Here is a 22,849-nt window from a genome sequence, read left to right as displayed (position 1 = left end):
TTCCACACAGCTGTCCTCCCCCTTGCTTCCGAGTCCAGCAAACTGCTTTTTTGCCCTCTATTGGTTAATATTGACATCTGTCATATGCACCGGAGGTTACCTCGCCGAAAGTATACGCGATTTGCTGCATTCGCTTTCGCAACTCGCTCTCGTTCTCGCTGGATACCGCCTCACGTTGCCAGATACCTCAATTGCGCCTGCGCCCTTCGCTCGAACTCATCCATCATCTTGACCCGCCCACTTCCGAATGCCACTTGTGCTACTCATTCCGGGAGGCACCAAACCAGTGAAAGCAAAGCATGTAGCATGTATGCACTAGCGGACTCGGCATCGGAAGACGGCCCCCAAATGATCCTGGTCGGCACGGCAGCCAGCTGGAGACGGAGCCAGCGTCTTGATAGGCAACCTAATCCGTTTCTTGCTTTCTCCACGAGCGCGCATCTCTTCAGCGAACGAGGATCATCATATCACCCCTTATCACCCACGCACAGGCCCATCCATCATGAATCTCGCCGAGATTGACGACCAGACCCTCAGTGGCCCTACCGCCGAACGGGACAGATCTAGCCGCAAGCCTCCGAGAGCAACGTCAATTGAGAGGATGAATCCGCCGATTGGTTCCGAAAAGTGTTACCGCGGAGGCTATAATTGGCGCGCTATTGCTTCCACTCCGCCTCACCCATTGGCTTTCTTCTCGACGACCGGGACGGCTTTGCACGGCGTTCTTGGGTTTCTGCTCCGTCAATTTGATCTCAGGCCACGCTACACTCTAGGGTCGCCTCCGCCTCTCCGTCCGTTTGCCCCAGCCCCATGCACGCAAGCCCCCGCATCTAAAACACAAAAACGTGGTTCCGATCATCGCCGTACGAGTCAAAGGCTCTTACTAGTTGTGGGCGAACGCGATCCGAGTCCTCGTCGGGACGTGTCGTGCCGCTCATCTGAGTGACGATCGGCTTGTTTGAGCTTTCGAAACGACAATCGTTGTTCCGGCGGTAAAGAGTACAAGGACGATGGTGACGATTTTAAGCGCCCGACGTCGGCAACGACATCGTATGTACGTGGTGACTATGTTTGCGCTCGAGGGAGAGATTCCGAGGCACCGCGCTCGCAACCACATACTACTTTGGGGTACCCGCGAAACTTGAGAACGTTCACCCACTTTCACCACCGGTCTCGTGCTGTACAGCATTCCGGTTTTGCTCACATGCGAGAGTACGGTTAGTCCTGTTTACCGTTGTAATCAATGTTGATCTGTATACTATTTGACACAGGAAGCATCCCGCTAACGTATACAACCTATGTTTATATGGGTGTCGAGTCCGATGTTGAACTTCCTGAATAAGAAGACGAACGCCACAGCTGGTTCTTCAATTGAAGCGGTACTATGGCATCGTTGTTTTCTAGATGCCGGCGCCAGCTGTCACTGACTGTTTAGTGTGTCTTCGCACTCCAAAAGGGTCTTTCCTCGAAGAGGTATTAACGGATGACTTCTTACAGCACGAACGACGTGTACGAATGACACAACCACAGCAAACGAGGTGTGAGCCTGCACCAGGCCTGCCCATTTTCGTGCTCAAGATCACACTGATGAGTCTAGTACAAGACGCATTTTGGAAGGCTCGCACTCTGCTTCGCTGTGTGCCTGTTTTATGAAGCGTTCGAAGTTGTGGAAGTGCACGCCTCGGACTTGAAAGTCAGCAATGATAGATGCGACGTACGGGATCACAGGTATTACTTTTATCATTTTACGTGCATACCATCAGTTCTGTGCTCATCATTTGTTTCAAGCCTCTCGAAGGAGAGAAGAAGAGTACAACAACAAAACATATCTTCATCCACCATCCGTTGTTCGCGCCGCATCCAACCGGAAGTCCGGCGCGAGCATCACTTTGGAGTGCCACATCTCCTCCAGCAAACCAACCAGAAAAGAAGTCGCAGTCCTCGGTGCAGGTGTCCGCCATCTTTCGAGCCAAACTCTAACCTTCGGTATTTTACCTTCATAGCGATTAATATGGATCACCACTTTTTCATGGATCTACACATGGATCAGTCCTCCACGCTCTTCCCTCCGACGGGGGCGGAGGGCTGTCGTGTATAGCACCGGCGCCTCCCAATTCGACGTCACGAGTCACGAGACACGCCCAACGACGCCACCAATCAGAACTAATCCTCGCTCGCTGTCGCCGACTGAAAAGGACCGGCTCAGCCATCCGAAGTTATCCCAGAGCTAATATGGCGCGATAAGATTGCACTTGCTTCGGAGGATCTGCGAAGGCATTATGGCGCGTGTGCCTAAGTACGTGTACGCCGGCGAGGACGGGGCCGCACCGACCATAAACCGTCCACTGGCCGAATGAGGCAGTGCGCAGAGTGCACGCCACTCGAAGGAGCGGCCCGGGGGAGCGGGGAAGCCCAGATGAGATTACTGAGAATGAGGAAAAGGGCGCTGGGAAGTTGGGCTGTATAGCGAGCGGGACGGCCGCTGTACCTGTCTGGTGCCGTACCTGCGATAATGTAGGGAGTTGAATACATTGACTGACCACGATCACGATGATCGAGGAGACATCGGTAGGTATCGGTGCGTGCAAATGCCGACCGAGCAATACACCGAGTGATCATTGACTGACATCAATTGTCATGCACGTCATGATTAAGCGAGACGTTTAGGAATCGCTGTATGAGTCAGTATAACTTCTTGGGTGGACGATGTCACGTTGTGCATGTCCTAGATGATTGAATTCGCGCGGCGCTCGCGTTCTGCCGACGGTGTCGGCTAAGAAGCAGTCATTCGACCTATCGACGCGAAGGCATGGCTGAAAGATAAACTCGCTAATGAACCGGAAAAGCGACTTCGCGCGACCCTCGTGGCAGCCTGGCGTGATACGGCCGAAGCTGTTGGTTGCAAGAAACAACGTACGATACATGAACTGCGTAGTCAGCCCGTGGAGAGCGCAATAAAGGGCACATGACTTCGATGCAGGCTGACGAACAAAACATACGAATTGCCTACGAATTCCGAATGCAAGAGCACGAAGACAGTAAAGTGTTTTTGAGCTTCCTCCTGTGAGAACGGGTTGGATCTGGAATTAAGCTGCGCTTCCAAAAATATTGGACTCCAGTTCTAGTGGCGAAGGAGAACGACACGATACGCTATTTCCGCCATGCGAATTCATCGACATTGACGCATCGATTCATTCCTTGCGTTGGCGGTGTAAATATATGTACTGTATGGGTGCATTTACGTTCGTCCACTATGCCAGCGATAATTATAACAATCACAACACCGGTCATCTCCTGGTATCATAATAAGACCACCTCATCCTAGATCTCCCAGGGGGCGCCTCGGCTATGATGGGCAGGTGCACCTACAGTCCCACATTCGTGGGCCGCAGCCAGCGTGCGGATGCTTCAAGATGGATTCTGATGAGTCCACGCAAGGAGCGTATGTATTCAGTACTGACATCACTCCTTCTTTTCGGCTCGGTTCAACACCCCTTGGATCTTTTTGAGGAAAGAAGGCGGGCGTCGAAGCGGGAGAAGCACGTAATGATAGTCAGGCAAAATCTAGGGTCGTCAGCGGTAACCATGATGACATCCGGTATCTACAGATAGCTTCGATATTTAGAAGAGATCGAAGACCGTCGACAAATCCTTATCTGGCAGAAGTCACGCCGAAGCCTGACTAACATTTTCTAACATCTTACCGATCTTCGAGCACTGCTATGGTTTTCCACAAGCACTCCCGTGACTTTTCAATTTTGCCCGAGCCCGAGGTCGTGATAATGACAAACCTCCCCCGCGCTCAAGCTTACCCCAGCGTCCCGAGGACCTGTTCAGGGCGTCAACATAAAGCGCCCTGGCACACAGAACGCCGTCCAACATAGGTTAAAGTTAGGCTCGTCACGCTGGCTTGGCGGTGCATGTATGGGAACGCGCAGAACCGCAACTGCGCCTCGCAGCGCGTGTGAGCCCAGAGACACAAAAAGTCCACCTGCACCCTTGACGCACTGAGCTTCGGCACTATTCATATTCAGTCCGCAATTTGGGTGGGCTGCCTATGAATAACGCTACGCATGCGCTAGGCTGCTGCCGTTCTGCCGGTAGTGCGCCTGCTGCAGGCCCGGGTGCGGCGACCATGCCACATCAGTGTTGGTGGGCTCAGGTGAAGAGACCGCTCATTCATTTTGGACGTCATCATGGCATCTGCAGTCGAATGAACCTCCGGAGCGTGGAGTTTAGGGCCCAAGTGCATGGCTGTGCATCTCTGCGCATCTGCATACGATTAGATTGGAGCTCAGATCACCGCCAGCCGGAAAATGCCAGGATAGTAATCAAACGAAATCAGCCCTTGCGCAGACGCCTTTTGCACGGCCATGAGGCTTGATGCTGATGATGACAACACGGCGATGATGGTGATCATTGGTGGCTGATCATAACTCCGAGCTTGGACTCGAAGTTTCCAGCCCGAGGCATCGCATAGTCGAAGGCGAGTCCACGGTCTCAAATACAGTAAAAATCGCGACAAGCTGTCTGGAGAATTGGTGGAAACACTGGTATAAAATGGAGCGATATAGACACACAGCAGCATATACGTTGTTGAAGAGGTAATAGAAGAAATGAAAATTTGAAAGAGGAAAATGCATCGTCCATCCCCTTCTATGAAGAGCAAACACAAAAAAAACAGTGGAAACTGCACAGAACGCACCGCTACTCCTGCCCATCCCACTGATAGCCCTCCCACTCATTCATCACCCACCGCACATCCACGCCTGCCCCGCCCGCGCCACCCGCCCCGCCACCCACGATCGCACATGCAAGATCGTCCCTGCATATCGTGCCATCCTGCTCGACGGCGTCGACCATTTCCGCCGCGAGGCCCACGGCGACGCCTTCTTCCTCCGCGACTTGCGGCGTGTTCATTCCGTCGAAGATAGTAAGGTAGCCCGCAAGGCGCGCGGCGAACGCGGTGTGCGTGTACGGCGGCGTGTGAAGCGCCATCAGGCCGGACTTGAACGTACGCGTCTGGATGGGCGGTGAGGTGTACGTCACGAGGTGCGGGAGGGCTTGCAGGAATGTGGACGGCGGGATGAGAGCTGTGATAATAATTAATCCGAGGCAATTGAGTTTTCAGGCACTTTAGCCTCGAAGGAGAGGTGTACTCACACACGCCCCTCGCGCGATTCCATCCTCCCCAGACCTCGTCGAGCGCGACAATACCCCGTCGCTTCATAATACCCACCCCTGACCCTGGTCCCGCTTTTCCAGGGCGGGATCTCCCAAAATCGTTTGGGGAGCCCTGCAAAACCTGTGCGAGCTCCCGGGCGAGCTCCTCCACCCATCTCCGCTCGTCTTTGATCATGTCTGCCGTAATAGGAGCATTGGCCATCTGCAGCCCAAGTTGTGACAGAGAAGAGCGGATGAATGTAGCCTCTTCGGGCTCAGTAGATGGTACGAGCGTCGTCGCCGTGAACTGCTCATATCTACTCGATCCTGCAGACACAGTAGACGAAGCTGCAGAAGAAACAAATGAAGGAACGGTGTCCGTCCTAAACTTCTCCGTAGTGGTGCTTGATGACGTCGTGAGCTTCTCGTTGAGCTCCTCTGCGAGCTGTACGAGATCTTTTGCCTTGATCATGAGGGCATCGAGGTCCTTGAATGCGTCGTTCAGGTCGTCCTCGGTATTTTGAGCGGATGTTTCTACGTTTCGTAGGATAGCGTCTATCCCTAGGTGCGAGAAAATAATTAAGCAGAGTTGAGCCATTGCTTCAAGGCGTCCGTCAAACCCAGAAAATAGTATGCACACGTACCGATTCCCAAGCGTCGCGGTGCCCCCGTGTCAGCCGTACCACCTGCCATTGTTGTGCCCTGACCGGAACCTGGTCCGCCCTTAGGCGTACCAGCTCCTATTCGCCTTCCCTGCCAGATCATACACGTTAATCATCACTCCATTTAAGGGAATGAATATACAATAACGCACTTCCCAAGCCTGCGCCTTCAACGACCGCCTCAAAATCGCATAAAACGCTTTATCCCCTCCCTTCCTAAAGCTGATTTTGATCAATGATTCGTTCGCGTTCGGGCCACCTCCAGACGGCGTGACGGGCCTTGAGACCGGTGCACTCTTCGCACTCGCACCGGCCGTAGATATTGGCAGAGGTGTACCGCATATCTCGCACATCGTCCGCGAGGGTACATTGAGAAACGTGCACGCCGGACACGTGATCTCGCTCGTGGTTCCCTTCACGGGTATATCGGGCGTGGCAGTTCGCGTCGAGAGAACAGAGGTGGGCAGAGAGCTCGAAGATGGCAGGGAACTCGATATCGAACTGGAAGATGGGACAGCGCTCCGCGGGACGCCGCACAGCGCGCATACTTTTGCGGCTGTCGGGCTGAGCCCGGGCGGGTTACGATGATTGCATACTTCGCACGTCCAGGACGCGAAGTTTACCTGATCAGATACCCCGACATTGCCTGCGATGTCTAGAGTAGATGTTGATGCGGATATCGACGTGATATCGTCGTAGGCTGTATCGGGGTCGAGGATGAGCGTGACCTTGGGCGAGGACGAGAAGAGGCCTGAGTAGGATTCTGTTCGGACGATGTGCGCGAGGTCCATCGCGAAGGAGAGTGCATGGGGTCTGGAAGCGTGGACGAAGAAGAGGCGGTGAGATGTTACGTGGATCGTGCCGTTCTGGTGGTCAGGCGCTTTCTGCAGGCTTTACAATTGCGATAAGCACTGGGAATGGTTCGTCGGACAAGTGATACAATGACGTCAAGTATACGTAAAAAAACGCATATAGTCGTAAACCTTCGAAGAAAGTGATACATCGGAAGGCTGAGGTGGAACGGATGGGCATGGGCTGGGAAGCGAACAAGGGAGAGGACAGGACACTGTACTCACCCGTCATAGATCCCGACATTGTCCTGCGACGCCAGCACCTCCTCATCGCTGTACACGAGCGCAGGCGCCGGGATAGTTCCGTCAATGGATGTCGTATACCTTCGGAGAGCCATGTGAATCTATGATAGAGCTTCTGGAAGCTGAATCGTAAGCGCTAGAATAGGATAGATTGCGGCCCTTGACATAATACAAGGTGGTCATACCTCGGATGCCTATTGCGATTCGAAGAGTAGAGTGAGCTGTATAGATGCAGATTTGGATCCGAGTCGTCGCAGGCGTGCCAAGAGGATGGACCGCGTCAGTCGCTGTCAGAAGATTCTGATAGAGCTGGCGGTTGAGCAGACGCTCGCAAGATGATCAAAGATCTAGTATACAAATTCAATCTAGCATCCCATGCCGGTGCTCTAGATGGCCTGGGTGGATGGGAGAGTCGACGGTGTTGGACGGGGAGAACAGCGCGAGCCATGCAGACGGGTGACCAGCATGTGACCCGTCGAGAATCCGTCATCCCCACGCGACTTATATTTAGCCATGTCATCATATCAGCATCGCACCCACAAGCACAGCCTCACATTAAGCGCCCGCCAGCAGCTCAGGGTCACAGTGATAGTGATAATCATAGCGAGCACCCCCGGTATGTCGTTGAACAGCCGGTTTGGATCGGCACCGCTGACTAAGTGCAAGGTGGTACATGTACAAGATTTTTTTGCGAGGAGAACGAGGACTTTGATGCCACGCAGCTATCGATATCAAGATTCAATGGACACATAACTGTGACTAGCATGAGAGAGCGATGACAAACATTCCGTCGAACAGGGCTTACACGGCCCCGCATGCCGGAGACTGCCAAATGACTAGGTACCCCAAGCCTCATGTCGGTCCAAGATACATCGGCCTGAGAAGCTCGAGTGGTAATGAGCACGACGCCAAGTGAGAGCTTGATAACGCAAACGCCTTAATTGACCTGTATGGCTCGCGGCTTGCGTCCGCTGACGTTCCACTAGGAGAACGATGCACGCCGCGAAGCATGGAGATCTGCGTTGACGCCTGCCCGGTCATGAGAGCCGCACGTCCGCTGCACCGCATCACACCTCTGTGAACCTAGTGCTTTCGTTCCGTGTCAGCAGGATCCACGTCCTCGAGGCTCTGGACGAAATTTTGGGGCTCCGAAACACAATTGACACTCAGAGAGCTCGCTCCCGCGAAGGAGGCGAACAATCAGACGGGGATCAGGAGACTTTTTTGGCAAGGGAGCATGACCATGTGTACGGAGTGTGTAGGGGATGATTGTTCAAGCTAAGCCCGCCAGGCATTCAATGAACCTATGTTTATCAGCCGTCCTTCTCATTCGGACAAATCGGACAGGTGGACACAATGAAAGAAGGGAGTCTAAACCGTCCACTCAAGTGTCAAAAGTTTTTGCAAGATTCAAGATATATTCCTGATAGGTCGTCGCTCTAAGCCGCGACGGCCACGGAGGCGAGAACAATTTTGAAGACGCCTCCTTGTGGAGGCACAGACGCACGCAATACAAGGGTGCTGTCACTTCCACTTCCAATGATAGTGCGTTAAGTGCGTACCACCGAACCCTTCGCGACCGACTGCCAGAGCAATTCCGGTCCCAGGTGCCGGCCATCCGAGTAGCTGTCGCACACTAAATCAAGTCAAGCTGAGAGGGGAGATCTGGCGGCGGGGGGCTGTCGCCCTGAACTATCGCATTATTGCACATTTCCGAGCACCTGGAAACACATCAATCGGAGGTGTTAACGCACAAATCCGCCAGGCAACCGACAAAGCATGCAAGCTAGGGCAATCGCGAGGCCAGCGCAGCGCAGCCCCGCGCCAACCGATCGCCATGTCATCGCCATGTAATGAAAAAACAAACATACCAACTTCGTACAGCCATGCCTAATCCCCATCCACGCTCCCGGTGCCCACATCCCACCGCCTTCCCCTCCGCTCCGTCCCTCTTCTGACGTAGGCACGAGCGCAGAAGCGCCCGTCCGCTACTTTTTCTTTTTGGGTTTCTTTTTCTTCACGCCGCCTGAAGCGGGGCCGGACGGGGTCGGTACAACAGAAGGGGTAGTGGCTCGTGGTGTATCTAGGGCGGTGTCCTTCGCAATCGCGTCGGACGCGGACGCAGCAGCAGCAAGTGTTGGTGGTGGTGGTGCGCGCTTGTTCTGCATCTTTTGCATGAGGGAAAGGTTGAGTGCCTCGAACCGATTGAGGAAGATGGATGAATATGTTTTGAACTTGATGCACTGGAGATCGCGATGTGGGCGTGTCAGCCTCGACTCGACCGGCGAGGACATGATAGAGTGGCGGGTTTATCCCGAGGGAAGCCGGGGAGATAATGACGCACTTTTGTGTTATCTGTGATCTTCAAAACCAGCTTTCCCTCTGACGATCGAAACTTGACGCAGTAGCGTGTCTAGAGACGAGAAAGTATTAGCATGAAGAACAATGAGAGCACAGCAAATCGAAATCGTGCGATCGATGCGTACAGTGTTGGGTGCCTTGGTGTAGAGGTCCTCGGCAGCCTCCTGAAATTCTTGCCAGGAGGCGATGTAGACCATGGCGGCATAAGGCGTCGCGCTGAACGACGGCGACAGTCAGTGAGCACACAAGGCCCAGATACACTTTGCACCTGTCACGGTTCTCCGACGTCACAAGGGCGTCACGTCGGAGAAACCATCCAAGAATGTGACATGCATAACAGCAGAGCGTGACAGGATTACCCCGGACGGGACGCCCGAGCACTTCCGATCACAAGTCCAATAGTCGCTCGCCGCTGTTAGATCCGTTCCTCGCCTTTTCTTTAGACTCTTTCTCTTTTCTTGACACTCCTTCTCACCTCCCCACTCACCTTAAACTAACACCCCAAAAACAATCCATAATAAAATGGCCACCGATCAGAGGAAACGTGAGTCCTAAAGATCTCCCAGTCAGGGCGCATGCACGGCCCATTTTCCGTACACGCTCACGCGGGCACTTTCTCTAGCCCTTCCGTTCATCGCCAACTTCGCGGCGGGCGCTATCGCTGGCGTGTCTGAGATTCTCACTTTCTACCCCCTCGGTAAGTTGACACTTTCTATCTCAAGTTTCGTTCGTAAGCTGAGCGTCTATCTAGATGTCGTATGTCTATCCACCCTTCTTTGACCCGTTCATGTCGGTGTTAACTGCTATGCAACAAGGTCAAGACGCGTATGCAGCTGGAGACGGGAAAGGGCAAGCATGGCATGGTTGGCACGCTGCAGTCGATAATAAAGGAGGAAGGGTGCGTCGTCTTGCTTCCTCGTCCGTGTAGCTTTATCTGACGCATATATGTTCGTGTGCACAGTTTTGGCCGCCTCTACAGAGGTGAGGACCTCTTCCCCTTCCCTCAAACCAATACATCCTACTAAACTATTCCCCGCCCAAGGTCTCGTCCCTCCTCTCCTCCTCGAAGCCCCCAAGCGCGCCACCAAATTGTGAGTTTCGCCCGCCATGTCCCGCACATAACTCCGCACGCAAGCGTGACGTTCCGCTTCTGCGACTCAACCTGACATCATTGACGTGCTGACTTACGCCCGCAACAGCGCCGCCAACGACTTCTGGGGCAAGACGTACATGAATCTCACGGGCGAGAGCAAGATGACGCCGCAGCTCTCGATCCTCACCGGCTGTAGCGCGGGCGCTACCGAGTCTTTCGTCGTCGTTCCTTTCGAGCTCGTCAAGATCAAGTGAGCGTTCATTTCCTTCCCTGCCTCTTTCCCTGTCACTACCTGGCATGACTCTGCAAGCTGCTGACCAACGATGTGCGACAGGCTGCAAGACAAGGCGAGCACGTTCGCGGGCCCGATGGACGTCGTGAAGACGGTCATCCGCAAGGAGGGTGTGCTTGGTCTGTACAACGGCATGGAGGCGACGTTCTGGCGGCATTTTTGGTGGAACGGAGGATACTTTGGGTGTATCTACCAGGTCAAGGCGATGATGCCCAAGGCTGAGGTGCGTTCACTGTGTCCTCCTCTGTCTCCTCTCTCTCTCTCAACTAACGCTTACACGTGCATCCGTAGACGCCGCAAGCCCAACTGCTCAACAACTTCATCTCGGGTAGCGTTGGTGGCTTCGTCGGCACCCTCGTCAACACTCCGTAAGCCTCTTTCACTCGCTCTCGTCTCGTTTCTCCATGGTCTGACACACGCGTCGCATAGCTTCGACGTCGTCAAGTCCCGCATACAAGGCGCTAGCAAGGTCCCCGGCGTCGTTCCCAAATACAACTGGACCTACCCTGCGTACGTATCCACATCCCCCTCTTCTGGCAATCATCCATGCTCCACATGTCTCGCGCATTGACCAAAATTCTGTGTTCAGGCTCATGACCGTCATGCGCGAAGAAGGACCCGCGGCACTGTACAAGGGCTTCCTGCCCAAGGTCCTCCGTCTCGCGCCCGGAGGCGGTGTCCTGCTCCTCGTCGTCGAGTTCACTTTGGGCGTGTTCCGCCAGGGTGCGTTTAGGCTTCTACTTCTTCTCCGAAACGGTGACTAAACCTATGTTTCCTCCCCTGCAGCTCTTGGCCCTCCTTACCTATAGATTGAAAAAACACGTATTTATGATCGGGCATCCTGTAGATTGGCGTTTGTTCATATTAGATCCCCGACCTGGATTTATAGATATTATGTTATACATGGTCACTCCGCGGAGCTCTTTGGCCTGATCCATCTTCCCAGGCTTCCGACATTATGGTATGTCTATAGCCCAAAACTTCGCGTGTAAGCACAAGGTATAATTCATCGCGCCTCAACTCAGTTGACGGTTGGTAAATGTCCTGCTGACAGGTCGTGGCGCATCAGTGGCACACCTCTTCTCATCAGAGACTTCCGGAAAGCATGTGTTCTTTGTTGTCGCTGTAAGTAAAAGTGGTCCATGACGTACTGAAAGCGTAATGCCGGCGCTCTACGTGCCTAGCGGAATAGGTAGCATTGGAGAGTATTTCGGGAACAGCGTTTTTGCGGAACTCGGTTCATCGCCTTAGTAGTATTGTGTTGGGGATATTTGGCTTATCAGAGTTTAGCATGGGGTGTCCTTCGTCTGAAGTTGGGATATACTTCGATGGGGGTAGAACGGGAGTCGTTCAAAGTTATAATGTGCCTTGCTCTACTACCTCATAATGGTCCCTCATTATATCTTGAACCACCATGAGCTCTGGCGACGCGAAGATCTGGCTCAGTGCGCTTCTCCATCATTAATCATTCCTGGTCCTACAAATTGCTCACATTATTATACATAGTAACCGGCGCGTCCTCTGGTCTAGGGCGCGCTATGACTGAATTTGTCCTCAACAACGGTGACGTCGCCGTTGCAACCCTTCGTCAACCCGATGTTCTCGCTGATTTGACCGCGCTCTATCCTCCGGATAAACTGCTCGTTCTCAGCCTGGACGTCACTCACAAGGTCGAAGTCGAGACGGTCTTCGCCAAAATACGCGAGGTTTTTGGTCGCCTGGACGTTGTATACAGCAACGCCGGGATATTGGCCTGGGGAGAAGTCGAGTCTATGGATGAGGATAGCGCACGCAAGATATTTGAAACCAACTTCTGGGGCGCATCCTACGTTACCCGGGGGGCGCTGGCGTTCTTTCGGGAGGTGAACAAACCTGCCGGAGGACGCCTGATACAGGTCTCGTCCTGTGTCGGCATTCAAGCAAAGCCTGGTTTTGGATACTACTCTGCAACGTACGTGAAGCAGTGCTCTTAGAGTTCATTGGCAATTGACAAAACATCTATTTCAGCAAATTCGGTGAGCTAATGCTCTCTGCTGCGCCCATATTTTTTTTTTACTAAAACCACCACTGCCGCAGCTCTCGAAGGCCTAACTGAGGCAATCGTGGAGGAAGTCGATCCTTCCTGGAACATCAAGGTCTCGAGTTTTCTGGCCTCTGGCGTTGTACGCTCATTCTGATTGGACACTCAATTTCAGGCCACAATCGTAGAACACGGTCCCTTCCGCTCAAAGATAATGGGCAGCCATATCAAATCCGTTCCCTCACACCCTGCCTATGCCCACCCAAACATGACAGGGCAGCATTTCTTCAATGTCTGCGCAGACGACGAATTCTCCGATGGTGATCCATACAAAGCAGCAGTGGCGATGGATAAGATTGCGCGAATGGACGATCCCCCTCTTCGACTCCCCCTTCATAAATTCTCGCTGGGTTTGGTGAGGAACAAGCTTGATGTGACGACGAGGGAACTCGAGAAATACGCCTCGTGGTCGGACGATGTCTGCTTCTAGCCTCTAGACATGTACAGTGCAGGGAATGCTAGCACATGTACGTACTACGAAGGTAGGTTATGCCTAACCTAGAGTAAATCTCGTATTTACCAACCCACTATCGAATGAATCATGGACAAAATCATCATAGAAATAGTATGTAGTGTGCACGCTTCTCAGTCGTGGAAAATGTTGGTGATGGTCATCAATTTGAAATTGTTCGCTGTTGTCACTACGTCGTTCACCAGCTTCGCCTTGTCATCATCGTATCTCCGCTCAAGCGCTCACCGGAACCCCTAATGTGTTCGCCTACTCGACTTTCAAAGGTGTTTAAAGGTGTTTGACAGCCTACACCCCGCCCTGCCGACTCGGACAACAGGTGTTGCGTCTGATCAATCACCTCTGCTTGTGCCTACACGACACTAGCCTTATTTGTAGACCAAGAAAATATATCCACGGTCAAACAACCTTGGACACCCTGATTATTGGTACTATTCGCTCAAGTTAGACTCATAATATGGATTTCCACTGGCTTTATAGATGTTTCAAAATCATGGTAACTCGTATCGCACTATATTTCTGGAATTGAAAGACTCCATGTGTAACAATTTTGTAGGCGCTTGCACCTTCTCTCGGCTAATATTTACGGACGTTACGATGACAGATCGTGGCGTATCTGCTCGATCAGTTCAATCGCGCGGTCAGTGGAAATTTTTCCTATCAGAAGCATTTGCTGCGTGGAAGATGTGGGTGACTACTCGAGATCGCCGCAATAGCATTTAATAAGAAGGCGGGGAAGGACATTCAATAAATATTGAAAAGAGGTCCGCTCGAGCTACGAGGTAGCACTCTCCTATCGCCTCTATAGCCACCATGAGCTCTGGGAACACTAAGATCTGGCTCAGTGAGCTTTTCCCTTTCTCATACTTTACAAGTGCTCATTGCTCTTCACGGGCAGTTACGGGTGCATCGTCGGGCTTAGGACGTGCCATGACCGACTTTGTGCTTCAAAACGGTGACATTGCCATTGCGACACTTCGTCAGCCTGACGTTCTTGCGGATTTGGCAGCGATCTATCCCTCTGAAAGACTGCTTATCCTCAAGCTCGATGTCAGTCAGAAGTCTGATGTCGAGGAGGCCTTCGTCAAGGTAAAAGAAGTTTTTGGTCAACTTGACGTTGTGTACAACAATGCTGGGATCATGACCTGGGGAAAGGTCGAGTCGATGGACGAGGGTAACGCACAAAAGATGTTTGAAACCAACTTCTGGGGCGCCTCCTATGTTACTCGGGAAGCACTCAAATTCTTTCGGGAGGTGAACAAGCCGATCGGAGGACGCCTAATACAAGTCTCGTCTTGTCTCGGTGTCCACGCTAGGCCGGGTCTTGGGTATTATACAGCAACGTAAGTATTCCGGTTCTCGTAGCATTCCTCGTCAACTGACAAGATATCTGCCTCAGTAAATTTGGTTCGTAGCTACTTGCTACGAAGCAAATATTGATTATCTAACAGTAAGCACCCTCACAGCTCTAGAAGGCCTAACCGAGACAATCGTGCAAGAAGTCGATCCTGCCTGGAATATCAAGGTCTAAAACCGGATTCTTTTTTATCCAATGTTTCGTGTTCTGATGCGAACATCCTCAGGCAACAATCGTTGAACATGGTCCCTTCCGCTCAAGGATCACGGGTGCTCATATGAAGCATGTTCCACAGCGTCCTGCCTACACTGACCCCAACATGGCGGGCTCGCAGTACTTCAAGGTCTGCGCAGACCCCGCTTCCTCCAACGGCGATCCTTACAAAGTGGCTGCGGTGATGGATAAGCTGGCGCGACTGGACAACCCTCCCCTTCGACTTCCGCTTCACAAGGATACGCTGGAGATGGTGAGGACAAGACTTGATGTGACGACGAAGGAGCTAGAGTTATATGCCACATGGTCGGATGATGTATGCTTTGATTGCTCTTGAGACCAATAGTACAGACAATGCTAGTACTTTTGAGCGTAGCACTCATCGCACCTTACAGGTAGTGCGTCTGATAGATGAAAAATGAAGGAACGGAAGTTGATGGATCTCGTACTAACGTAGTACCATACTACATGTCCACTCCATCCTCCCCGGCATCGTCGTCCCCAATCCGCACCTTGCGCTTCTTCCACGGCAACTCCGCGCCACCGCCAAAGCCCACCCCGGCCTTGGCCCTGAGCGCGTCCACATCCGTCGCGCCGTCCTCCTCCGCCCACTGGAGCACGAGGTGCCGCCCGAGCAAATGTGTATGGCGCAGAGCGGCGTATGCGTTCTCGGCCTCCTGCCGCGTGAGGAACTCGAGAAACGCGAACCCGCGCGAACGCGAGTCGAATTTCTTGGGCAACCGAACGGACTTGAGTTGGCCGTGTGCACTGTTGTACGCACCCGCGCGTCAGAAAACAGCAAGCAAAGGTGAGGTAGCGAAGAGACCACAACGCACCCAAAGAGCTCGCGGATATCCTTCTTGCTCGCCTCGAACGGCACGTTCTTCACGATCATCTTCGTCGTCCTCCCCTTCGACGATGCCCCCTTGCCCTCTTGCCCCACCTCCTCCTGCCCGCGCCCAGCAAACTTCACACTCAGCGCATGCCCATCCAACACCAGCCCCTGCACGCTCTTGAGCGCGCCTCGTGCGTGCTCGGGGGTCTTGAATCCCACGAAGCCGTAACCCATACTGAGCCGCGCCGTGGGGTCGCTAGGGCGCTTCGGATCGGGTTTCGTCTGCACGCGCGCGAAAGCGAACCCGGGGAGGGCACCACACGCTTGCGAGAGGCGTGTGTTCGTAGTCGCGAAGGAGAGGTTCTTCACGAACAGCGTGCTTCCCGCCGAAAGAGCTGGCTCATCCCCTGCGCCTGCGCCAGCTTCCTGATCATCGATCGTCACGGGCTTCGCCGCTTCTCCTCTACTGATAGCAAGACTAGCTGTGGCTGGAGCAGACGAAGAAGGCACATCGTCAGGATCCCGCAGCATCCCCAACGGCCCCTTCTCGAGATACACCACCGAGTTGCCTAGCCTCCGGTACGCGACAGCTTTGAACGCTTTCCCCGCCTCGTCTGCGTGCAGAAACTCCACAACCGCAATCGTCCCCGCAGGCGGAACAATCGCACGCGCAAGCTGCCCGTGCGGCTCGAACATCTCCCGGATCTGCGCCTCGCTCGTCCCATAGGGTATGTTCTTCACGAGGATTGTCGTGTCCGACCGCCTCACACGTTTCGACCCCGATCCCGATGAGTCGTCGTCGAACGTGGAGAGGACAACCCCTTGCTGCTCAAGGAACGCCTTGGTCTCTTGAATAACGTGCGTCTCCGCGAGCGCCATCTTCACAGCCGCATTGCTTGACTCGGGGTCGAGCATATCGGCCTTGGACACGTTCATTCGATCCGCAACGGACGACATCACGGCATCACTCTACGGTCGATAACAAAACGAAGCAGAAAGAACGGCATGTATTGAGCTAAGGTACACGACGACAGGTGAGGGGTACGACGAACATTCATGTACAGCATGCTCCAGTTAAACTCACGTCCTGCGGTCACCTTGCGCTGCGCGGCCTTTTGATCTTTCACACTCCTCTTCTTATCGTCTCCTGGCTGCTCGGGCTTCGGAATGCGGTCGACAGCAGGGAGGATGTGCAGAACACGTCCTTGGAAGGACTTCTTGTCGAGAGACTCGTACGCAGAGAGAGCAGAGGCGCCCTCGGAGAAGGTCACGTAGGCGACGCCTTTTGGCTTCCTCGTCGAGGAGTCCAGTGGGATATGCACCTATGAAGAAAGCAATGTCAGATTCGATGATCGAAATGCTTGGTTGAAGAAATCAAGAAATCAGAATAAATTTCTACTATCGGTTTCCCGGAAGGATCAACATCCCGCCGAAGCGGATCTGATGTCCCTATACAGTTTATCATCGTGAAAGGCGAAGACAGGCAACGGGCAGCTCGCCAGATATACCAAGGATATCGAAAACTCACCTGAGAGATATTGCCGAATGGCTGGAAGTGCTCGCGTATCTCCTCTTCCGTGCACGAGAAAGTCAAATTACGGAGGAAGAGCCGAGATGTCTCAAGAATAGTCTCCTTCGCCGGGTCCTTTTCAGCCTCTGGCTCCGGTGTCGCTTTAGTGGAGTCCTGTCGGGTGTTGTCGTCCTCGTCTTCAGACTGATAAAATGCTTTCTCCTCGCGAGCGTCCTCAGCAGGCTGAGATAGAGTAGAAGCGGCGGCCATCCGTCGCCGCATCCATTCCATGTCGGAGATCGCCTCGTCACCGTCAGGTACATGCGGAGACGGTTCCGCCATCTCTTCGTCAGGGGGGTCGTTAGCGTCAGCTGAATCCTTCGATTGTTCTGAGGTAGCCTTAGCAGTAGTAGAGGAAGAAGGTACAGGCGCCGCAGGATGCGACACCTCGGCATCGTTGGCCCATGCAGGACCCTTTTTCGGCTTCATGAGAGTCATGTACTCAGCCAGCTGAGAGTTCTCAGTCCCGGCTTCGGCCTCCTTACCAGCAGCTACATTGGCTTTCTTCTTTTTGTCGACCTTTCCGCCATTTGCCTTCGAAGGAGCATTCTCGTCCTCAGGAGTGGGATCAAGCCGTCGACGCTTGTTTGGCCGCGGTGCGGGCGCGTCTTTCGTTCCCTGCCATCCCAAAGTTACGATAACCGCAGCAGACAGTGAAAGGGGCGAGAAACGTACATCAACAACGTCCACAGTGATCCTCGTCGAGTCGACGTACGTCCGATTGAACCACTCCTTGGCCCGAAGAGCTTCGGCTTCGGACTTGAAGCCTACGAAGCCGAAGCGGCGCGACGTCCCATCGGGCTTGAAGGAGACCTTGACGTCGGTGATCGTACCCGCAGGCGCGCCCTTTTGCTCAAAGTGCTTGCGCAGACGGTCCGGAGTGAGGTATGTTGGAAGATTCTTGACTATGAGGCGGGACATCGTACAACGAAATGAAATAGGGAGGAGGGAGAGGGCATCCGGGAAGAAGAGAAATACTGACAGGAGAAAAAATCTGCGTTGATAGAGGCACAGGGCGATTGGCGCTCCGCCCGGGACTTGCCGCGTGTGCACGAACGGGTGCATATGCCATGACATTTTGGAGACGCGATCAGCCAAACCCCTTCGGTCCTCCTTTGCACGATTGACCACCACACTAAACGATGTCGGTGCAGTCTGTCTTCCAAGAAGAAAAGAACCCTCGCGGGATCCCAAAAGCTCCCTTCATTGTATGCTCTCACCATTCTCGCATCCCTGGGGTAGATCACTCATCATTCCGTAGGTCAATGTCGAGGAGTATCTCGGCGGCACCGACGGATCCGTCGAGAATACAATCAAGTCGTTCCAAGACGCTATTGCGTACGTCTTGCTGCCCCTCGTTCTCCCCAGCCTCCGCTTCACCCCAGTCATCTGTCTTTCTCGGAGTCATCACCGCGGCGGAGCGATCCTGAATGTTGACCCCGCAGTGCAGGAAGTACCGCTACATGGAGTCAAACCTGACGCAGCGCCGGCAGGGTCTCGAGGACAAGATCCCTGATATAAAAAAGACGCTCGGGATGGTGGAGTTCTTGCATGCCAGACGCGTATGTATATGTCCTTTTCGCGCGCGTCATAGGGGTCTAACGTATGCGCGGTGCTGTTTTCTGTAGGAAGGTAAAGGCAAGGTAGATGAAGACGAGGATGATCTCGATGATGAGGAAGACGACGTAGAGGATGCTCAGAAGCAGCTCACGACCACGTTCGAGCTGAACGATACATTATACGCCGAAGCAACACTCGAGGACACGGATACGGTCTACCTCTGGCTCGGGGTGCGTCTCTCCTTCCCTCATCTCTGATGTCCTCACTGACCCCACCCCCTCCTCACACCCTTACTCGACCAACCCATCTGCCACCTTCTCGCAACCACGGCACCCCCTTGTCCACGCACAGGCCAATGTCATGCTCTCATACAAACTCCCCGCCGCGATCGCGCTCCTCACATCCAAGCTCGAACTCGCCAACACAAGCCTATCCACAACGATCGAGGACCTCGAGTTCCTCCGCGAGCAGATCACCGTCATGGAGGTTAACACTGCCCGCGTGTACAACTGGGACGTCAAGCGCCGCCGCGAGCAGCGAATAGCGGAGGAGGGCAGCGGCGCGGCTGCGAAGCAAAGCTAGAGTAGAGTGGATTCGGAGATGGTTTTGTAGTCTTACTTGCTTTGATCTGCTTCCGCACGTGTGTCGCATGTGGGCGGGGTTGAGAGCTGGAGCATGGTCGTGTGGCATGGAGGTGTCGAATACAAACTTTTTGATCAGCAGGACCAGCCGACTTAACACTGTAGAAGTGTCACACGAGAAACGATAGTATGTATGCGGCCCCGACGCCGAGCAGACAGACACCTTGCAATATATACATACAAAAGAGAACACATAATCCGCCAATCAAGAAAGCAAAACAAAGTCCTATCAGTGTATGTCTGAGAGCAAAGAGTGTGATCGTTAGAAATAAATGTCCGCACATGTTTCGTGAAAATGAGCGGGTGGTACTGTAAATGGCAATTGGAGATAGAGACAGGTGAGGGTGATTAGAGCAAGAATATTTACTATGGCTACAATTCAGATCGAAAGCACAAGGTGCACTTGGCGTCACTGTCCACTCCTGGTAGTACCACTGTGGTAGGCCGAGTATATGCGCGTGTATGTGTATACGTGGATGGAGGATGTATGGGTATGAAAACCAAGAAATCGAAAACCAATCAATGATAGTTGAGGCGGACAGAAAGGTCAGGAACGAGAGCAGAGTCACCTATCCATCATTGTCCTACGAGATCATCATCGATGTCCCGCGAATACGCAGGCGGCGCAATGCGCACGGTGCCCGAGAGAGAGCCGAGCTCGCCCGCCCGCGCCCGCTTCTCGTTGTAGCCCGTCACAGTGCCCCCAGGGACATGCGGTAGTGCGCGGCCGACAGCGTTGTCGGGCTATACACAGTCACAAATTGAACCATAAGCACCTCGACCGACTTGTGAGGAGGGAAAGAGCACGTACCTCGGAAGTAGCCCTCGGCGACGGCGGCCCGCTCTCCCCATGCAACAGCGGCTGGCTCACGTCCGAGCGGGAGACGCCGACCAGGCGCTGGTTGTGCTGCTGCATGTACGGATCGTACCCCGCGCTATAGTCGCTCCCTCCCGCTGCCGACGACGACGGGCCCGCGCCTGCACCTCCACCCACGTTGTAATTATTCATCCCCGACGTGCCGTACCGTTCCACATGCGAGACCGACTCGTTTTGCCCTAGATGTGGCGGGTATACCGCGCCCCTGACGACGGGCGGCGGTGACATGGGCTGCGGTGCGCTGCTGAACGTCGCGGACGTCGGCGCCCCGCGCCCCGGTTGCCCGGCGGCGGGGCCGGAGGAGGTGTAGGGGAGCGTGTCGTGCTTCGGCTCGGGCCAGTCGCGCTGCGGGCCAGTGTTGCGCCACTTGCGGAAGAAGAACGCGGCGAGGAGGAAGCCGATGGCGGTCGTCGCGGCGAGGACGCCGATGCCTGCTGCTGCACCTGATGATATTCTGCAGCGCCGAGTTTAGTATGATGTGCTGGGGGTGAGAAAGCTCAAGCACACACCTCGAGCTCCCGCCGCCCGTCTTGCTCAGTGCCATCACCGCCGCGTAGTCGAGGTTCAGACTCGAGGTGCCCTGGTTCATAAGCTTGAGCGTGTGCTGCCCGCCGCCGAGACTGTCCGCGTGGAAGAGCATGTACTGGTACATCGTGATAACCGATGTCGCATTGTACTTGGTCGTCACCCCGCCATCGATCTGCACCGAAAACGCCCCGTTTGATGGGCCGACGGTACCGTATAGCGATACAACGTCGCCGGTGAACGTGAGGGTGGCGGAGCCGCCGTTGTTGCTCGTCGTGCTGTACAGGAGGAAATAAAGTACAGCCTCATCAGCTCTAGATCGGGCTGGAAGGGCTGGAAGTAACGTACTGCCCCGACGAGCCGCTGTACATGTACGCATTCTGTGGGTTATTGTTCCACGAGCTGTCGTAAGAAAAGCTCGAGTCCGTGTCCTCGATGACACTCTGCACCAGCGTGTCATCATCATCGCCGATTGAGCTTGTCCACTTGACCTACAAAGTTTCATGTCCAGTATGTGAGCCGGCCGCTCTAAACCACATTCACAAACCACGCACCAGGTCGATATCAAGATAGTCCCCGACTTGCGTATTCGTAATCGATACAGTATGCGGACCCTGAGTAAGCCCGTCCTTCTCAAAAAGCGGCACCTGGAAGAGGTTGGCTCCGTTCGTCTGGCCGCCGTTGTAGGAGCCTTGATTCTGCCCATCGAGCTCGACGGAGAACGTGCCATGGTTGGGCCTCTCAGAACCGAGAATGGTGACAGACGTCCCGTTGAAGTTGAATGTGGCCGTCGAGCCGGTTACGTTGGTGTCTGTCCATGTGCCGAAGTAATAACTGCACGTAACAGACAGGGGGAGGTAACGTGAGCTCCTGGAGAGAAAACAGGATAACTTGGTGTGTCTGGCACGAACGCTCACTTGCTGGCGAAGTTATCGACTTGTGAATCTCCCTGGATCCAATTACTGTCGTACTGGATGAGGGGGACCCGATCATCGATGAATGTCGTGAGCTGAGGCATGGCGCGCGCTCCAAGCCTCGTGTGATCACGAGGTGAAGGAGACGAAAGAGAGGGAGACCCAGGAGGGAGGGGGGGAAACAAAAAAAGGTTTCGCAAGACGCAAGGATCGTGTTTGTTATATAATGGCGCGCCCATGTCCCCGTATGTCCCTGCATGTCACAGAGCATTGACATCGACTTGCAGGGTGTCGACTTGGTGTCAGCGTGTCGAGGCCCCGCTCCAGGCACACTATGTAACCTCCCAACGGGGATGCAGCCGAGGCGCACAAAGTGCACTGCCACTGTACATGTGCAGGGTAGACGCGGACGCTCGGATCGGATTCTTCGCGCGTGACCCCCATGTAGTGCGATGCTTGTCTTACTTTTATCTAAGACCTATGCACCTTCATCGACTTTTTTGAAGAAGGATGGATTGACAAGACCAGTGCGAGTGGAAAATGTAGAAGCTTGTGTGAGCACATCAAACTTGTGTGCGAGAATACTCACCAAATAGACGCCCACTGATCGAAGTTCGATGATCGGACAGTTGACATCCAGTAAGCGCGTATCTTGACCGGAGCCTTTGAAACTCCACCAGAACTGAATGCAGAAACGAGAGTTTGGCTAATGGCAACTGCACTCCACTATGGTCCTGGTAGTATGGAGCCCAGCGGAATGTCAACATTTTCTTATCTCATGCCACACAACAAATGTGTCGACATGCTATGATCCAGAGCTGACTTGCAAATAAAAGCTTGTGAGTCAAGGGTTAGCCCCATGTATTTCTGCCAGTGACTCACCGCAGCTCCTGGCAACAAAATGACTCCGCTTGGAGCACCTTCACGTTGCAGAAGACGGTGGCTGTTATTTGTTATTGACATATATGTGCCTCTGCCTCTGCCTGCTTCTGCTTGACAGCACAGAAACCTTCATCGAGTAGGTCGAGTGCGCACATTTTCGTCTAATAAAACATAGTGAAACAACGAATGAATACATGAGTGTACGTACGTCACTAAATCATGATACCTACTTTGCGAGGGGGAAGTGGGATGCAATTTTCC

General features: G+C 53.8%; 9 protein-coding genes across 9 annotated transcripts; 5 read left to right on the top strand and 4 right to left on the bottom strand.

The window, feature by feature from the left end:
• Window positions 1-4,544: 4,544 nt before the first annotated feature.
• Window positions 4,545-7,167, bottom strand: CONPUDRAFT_169771 (uncharacterized protein). Its single transcript, XM_007776709.1, has 6 exons — window positions 7,105-7,167; window positions 6,902-7,041; window positions 5,978-6,716; window positions 5,808-5,916; window positions 5,164-5,724; window positions 4,545-5,093 (listed from the first exon to the last, which is right to left on the bottom strand). Exons 2-6 carry the CDS (start codon window positions 7,012-7,014, stop codon window positions 4,708-4,710), a joined length of 1,908 nt encoding a protein of 635 aa, XP_007774899.1. The 5' UTR covers window positions 7,015-7,041; window positions 7,105-7,167; the 3' UTR covers window positions 4,545-4,707.
• A 1,110-nt stretch (window positions 7,168-8,277) lies between these two features.
• Window positions 8,278-9,537, bottom strand: CONPUDRAFT_112777 (signal recognition particle SRP9 SRP14 subunit). Its single transcript, XM_007776708.1, has 4 exons — window positions 9,406-9,537; window positions 9,264-9,332; window positions 8,791-9,162; window positions 8,278-8,640 (listed from the first exon to the last, which is right to left on the bottom strand). Exons 1-3 carry the CDS (start codon window positions 9,475-9,477, stop codon window positions 8,908-8,910), a joined length of 396 nt encoding a protein of 131 aa, XP_007774898.1. The 5' UTR covers window positions 9,478-9,537; the 3' UTR covers window positions 8,278-8,640; window positions 8,791-8,907.
• Window positions 9,538-9,802: 265 nt separating this feature from the next.
• CONPUDRAFT_93641 (mitochondrial carrier) lies at window positions 9,803-11,474 on the top strand (the record flags this gene model as incomplete). The annotated part of the gene is made up of 12 exons (XM_007776707.1): window positions 9,803-9,824; window positions 9,903-9,977; window positions 10,032-10,036; window positions 10,096-10,178; window positions 10,242-10,261; window positions 10,323-10,371; window positions 10,480-10,623; window positions 10,708-10,888; window positions 10,957-11,033; window positions 11,095-11,175; window positions 11,255-11,388; window positions 11,452-11,474. The coding sequence occupies 12 exons, from the start codon at window positions 9,803-9,805 to the stop codon at window positions 11,472-11,474; spliced, it is 894 nt and encodes a 297-aa protein (XP_007774897.1).
• Window positions 11,475-12,079: 605 nt separating this feature from the next.
• On the top strand, window positions 12,080-13,330 carry CONPUDRAFT_169769 (NAD(P)-binding protein; the record flags this gene model as incomplete). Its single annotated transcript, XM_007776706.1, has 5 exons — window positions 12,080-12,110; window positions 12,172-12,616; window positions 12,673-12,680; window positions 12,742-12,800; window positions 12,861-13,330. The coding sequence occupies 5 exons, from the start codon at window positions 12,080-12,082 to the stop codon at window positions 13,173-13,175; spliced, it is 858 nt and encodes a 285-aa protein (XP_007774896.1). The 3' UTR covers window positions 13,176-13,330.
• A 697-nt stretch (window positions 13,331-14,027) lies between these two features.
• On the top strand, window positions 14,028-15,121 carry CONPUDRAFT_159597 (NAD(P)-binding protein; the record flags this gene model as incomplete). The annotated part of the gene is made up of 5 exons (XM_007776705.1): window positions 14,028-14,058; window positions 14,113-14,557; window positions 14,614-14,621; window positions 14,681-14,739; window positions 14,798-15,121. 5 exons carry the CDS (start codon window positions 14,028-14,030, stop codon window positions 15,119-15,121), a joined length of 867 nt encoding a protein of 288 aa, XP_007774895.1.
• A 127-nt stretch (window positions 15,122-15,248) lies between these two features.
• On the bottom strand, window positions 15,249-18,110 carry CONPUDRAFT_159596 (RNA-binding domain-containing protein; the record flags this gene model as incomplete). Its single annotated transcript, XM_007776704.1, has 4 exons — window positions 15,249-15,552; window positions 15,621-16,588; window positions 16,672-16,941; window positions 17,148-18,110. 4 exons carry the CDS (start codon window positions 18,108-18,110, stop codon window positions 15,249-15,251), a joined length of 2,505 nt encoding a protein of 834 aa, XP_007774894.1.
• A 172-nt stretch (window positions 18,111-18,282) lies between these two features.
• CONPUDRAFT_140271 (Prefoldin subunit 3) lies at window positions 18,283-19,576 on the top strand. Its single transcript, XM_007776703.1, has 5 exons — window positions 18,283-18,397; window positions 18,451-18,527; window positions 18,640-18,751; window positions 18,818-18,979; window positions 19,101-19,576. The coding sequence occupies exons 1-5, from the start codon at window positions 18,332-18,334 to the stop codon at window positions 19,329-19,331; spliced, it is 648 nt and encodes a 215-aa protein (XP_007774893.1). The 5' UTR covers window positions 18,283-18,331; the 3' UTR covers window positions 19,332-19,576.
• Window positions 19,577-19,615: 39 nt separating this feature from the next.
• CONPUDRAFT_112764 (uncharacterized protein) lies at window positions 19,616-21,870 on the bottom strand. The gene is made up of 6 exons (XM_007776702.1): window positions 21,710-21,870; window positions 21,347-21,626; window positions 21,141-21,283; window positions 20,777-21,070; window positions 20,202-20,721; window positions 19,616-20,134 (listed from the first exon to the last, which is right to left on the bottom strand). Exons 1-6 carry the CDS (start codon window positions 21,808-21,810, stop codon window positions 19,967-19,969), a joined length of 1,506 nt encoding a protein of 501 aa, XP_007774892.1. The 5' UTR covers window positions 21,811-21,870; the 3' UTR covers window positions 19,616-19,966.
• An 11-nt stretch (window positions 21,871-21,881) lies between these two features.
• CONPUDRAFT_85606 (uncharacterized protein) lies at window positions 21,882-22,467 on the top strand. Its single transcript, XM_007776701.1, has 2 exons — window positions 21,882-22,201; window positions 22,296-22,467. The coding sequence occupies exon 1, from the start codon at window positions 21,964-21,966 to the stop codon at window positions 22,141-22,143; it is 180 nt and encodes a 59-aa protein (XP_007774891.1). The 5' UTR covers window positions 21,882-21,963; the 3' UTR covers window positions 22,144-22,201; window positions 22,296-22,467.
• The last annotated feature ends 382 nt before the right edge of the window (window positions 22,468-22,849 follow it).

This window comes from Coniophora puteana (assembly GCF_000271625.1).
Source record: "Coniophora puteana RWD-64-598 SS2 unplaced genomic scaffold CONPUscaffold_18, whole genome shotgun sequence".
NCBI lineage: Eukaryota > Fungi > Basidiomycota > Agaricomycetes > Boletales > Coniophoraceae > Coniophora > Coniophora puteana.
Note: the sequence above shows the minus strand (reverse complement) of the source record. Positions and strands in the feature narration are given on the sequence as shown.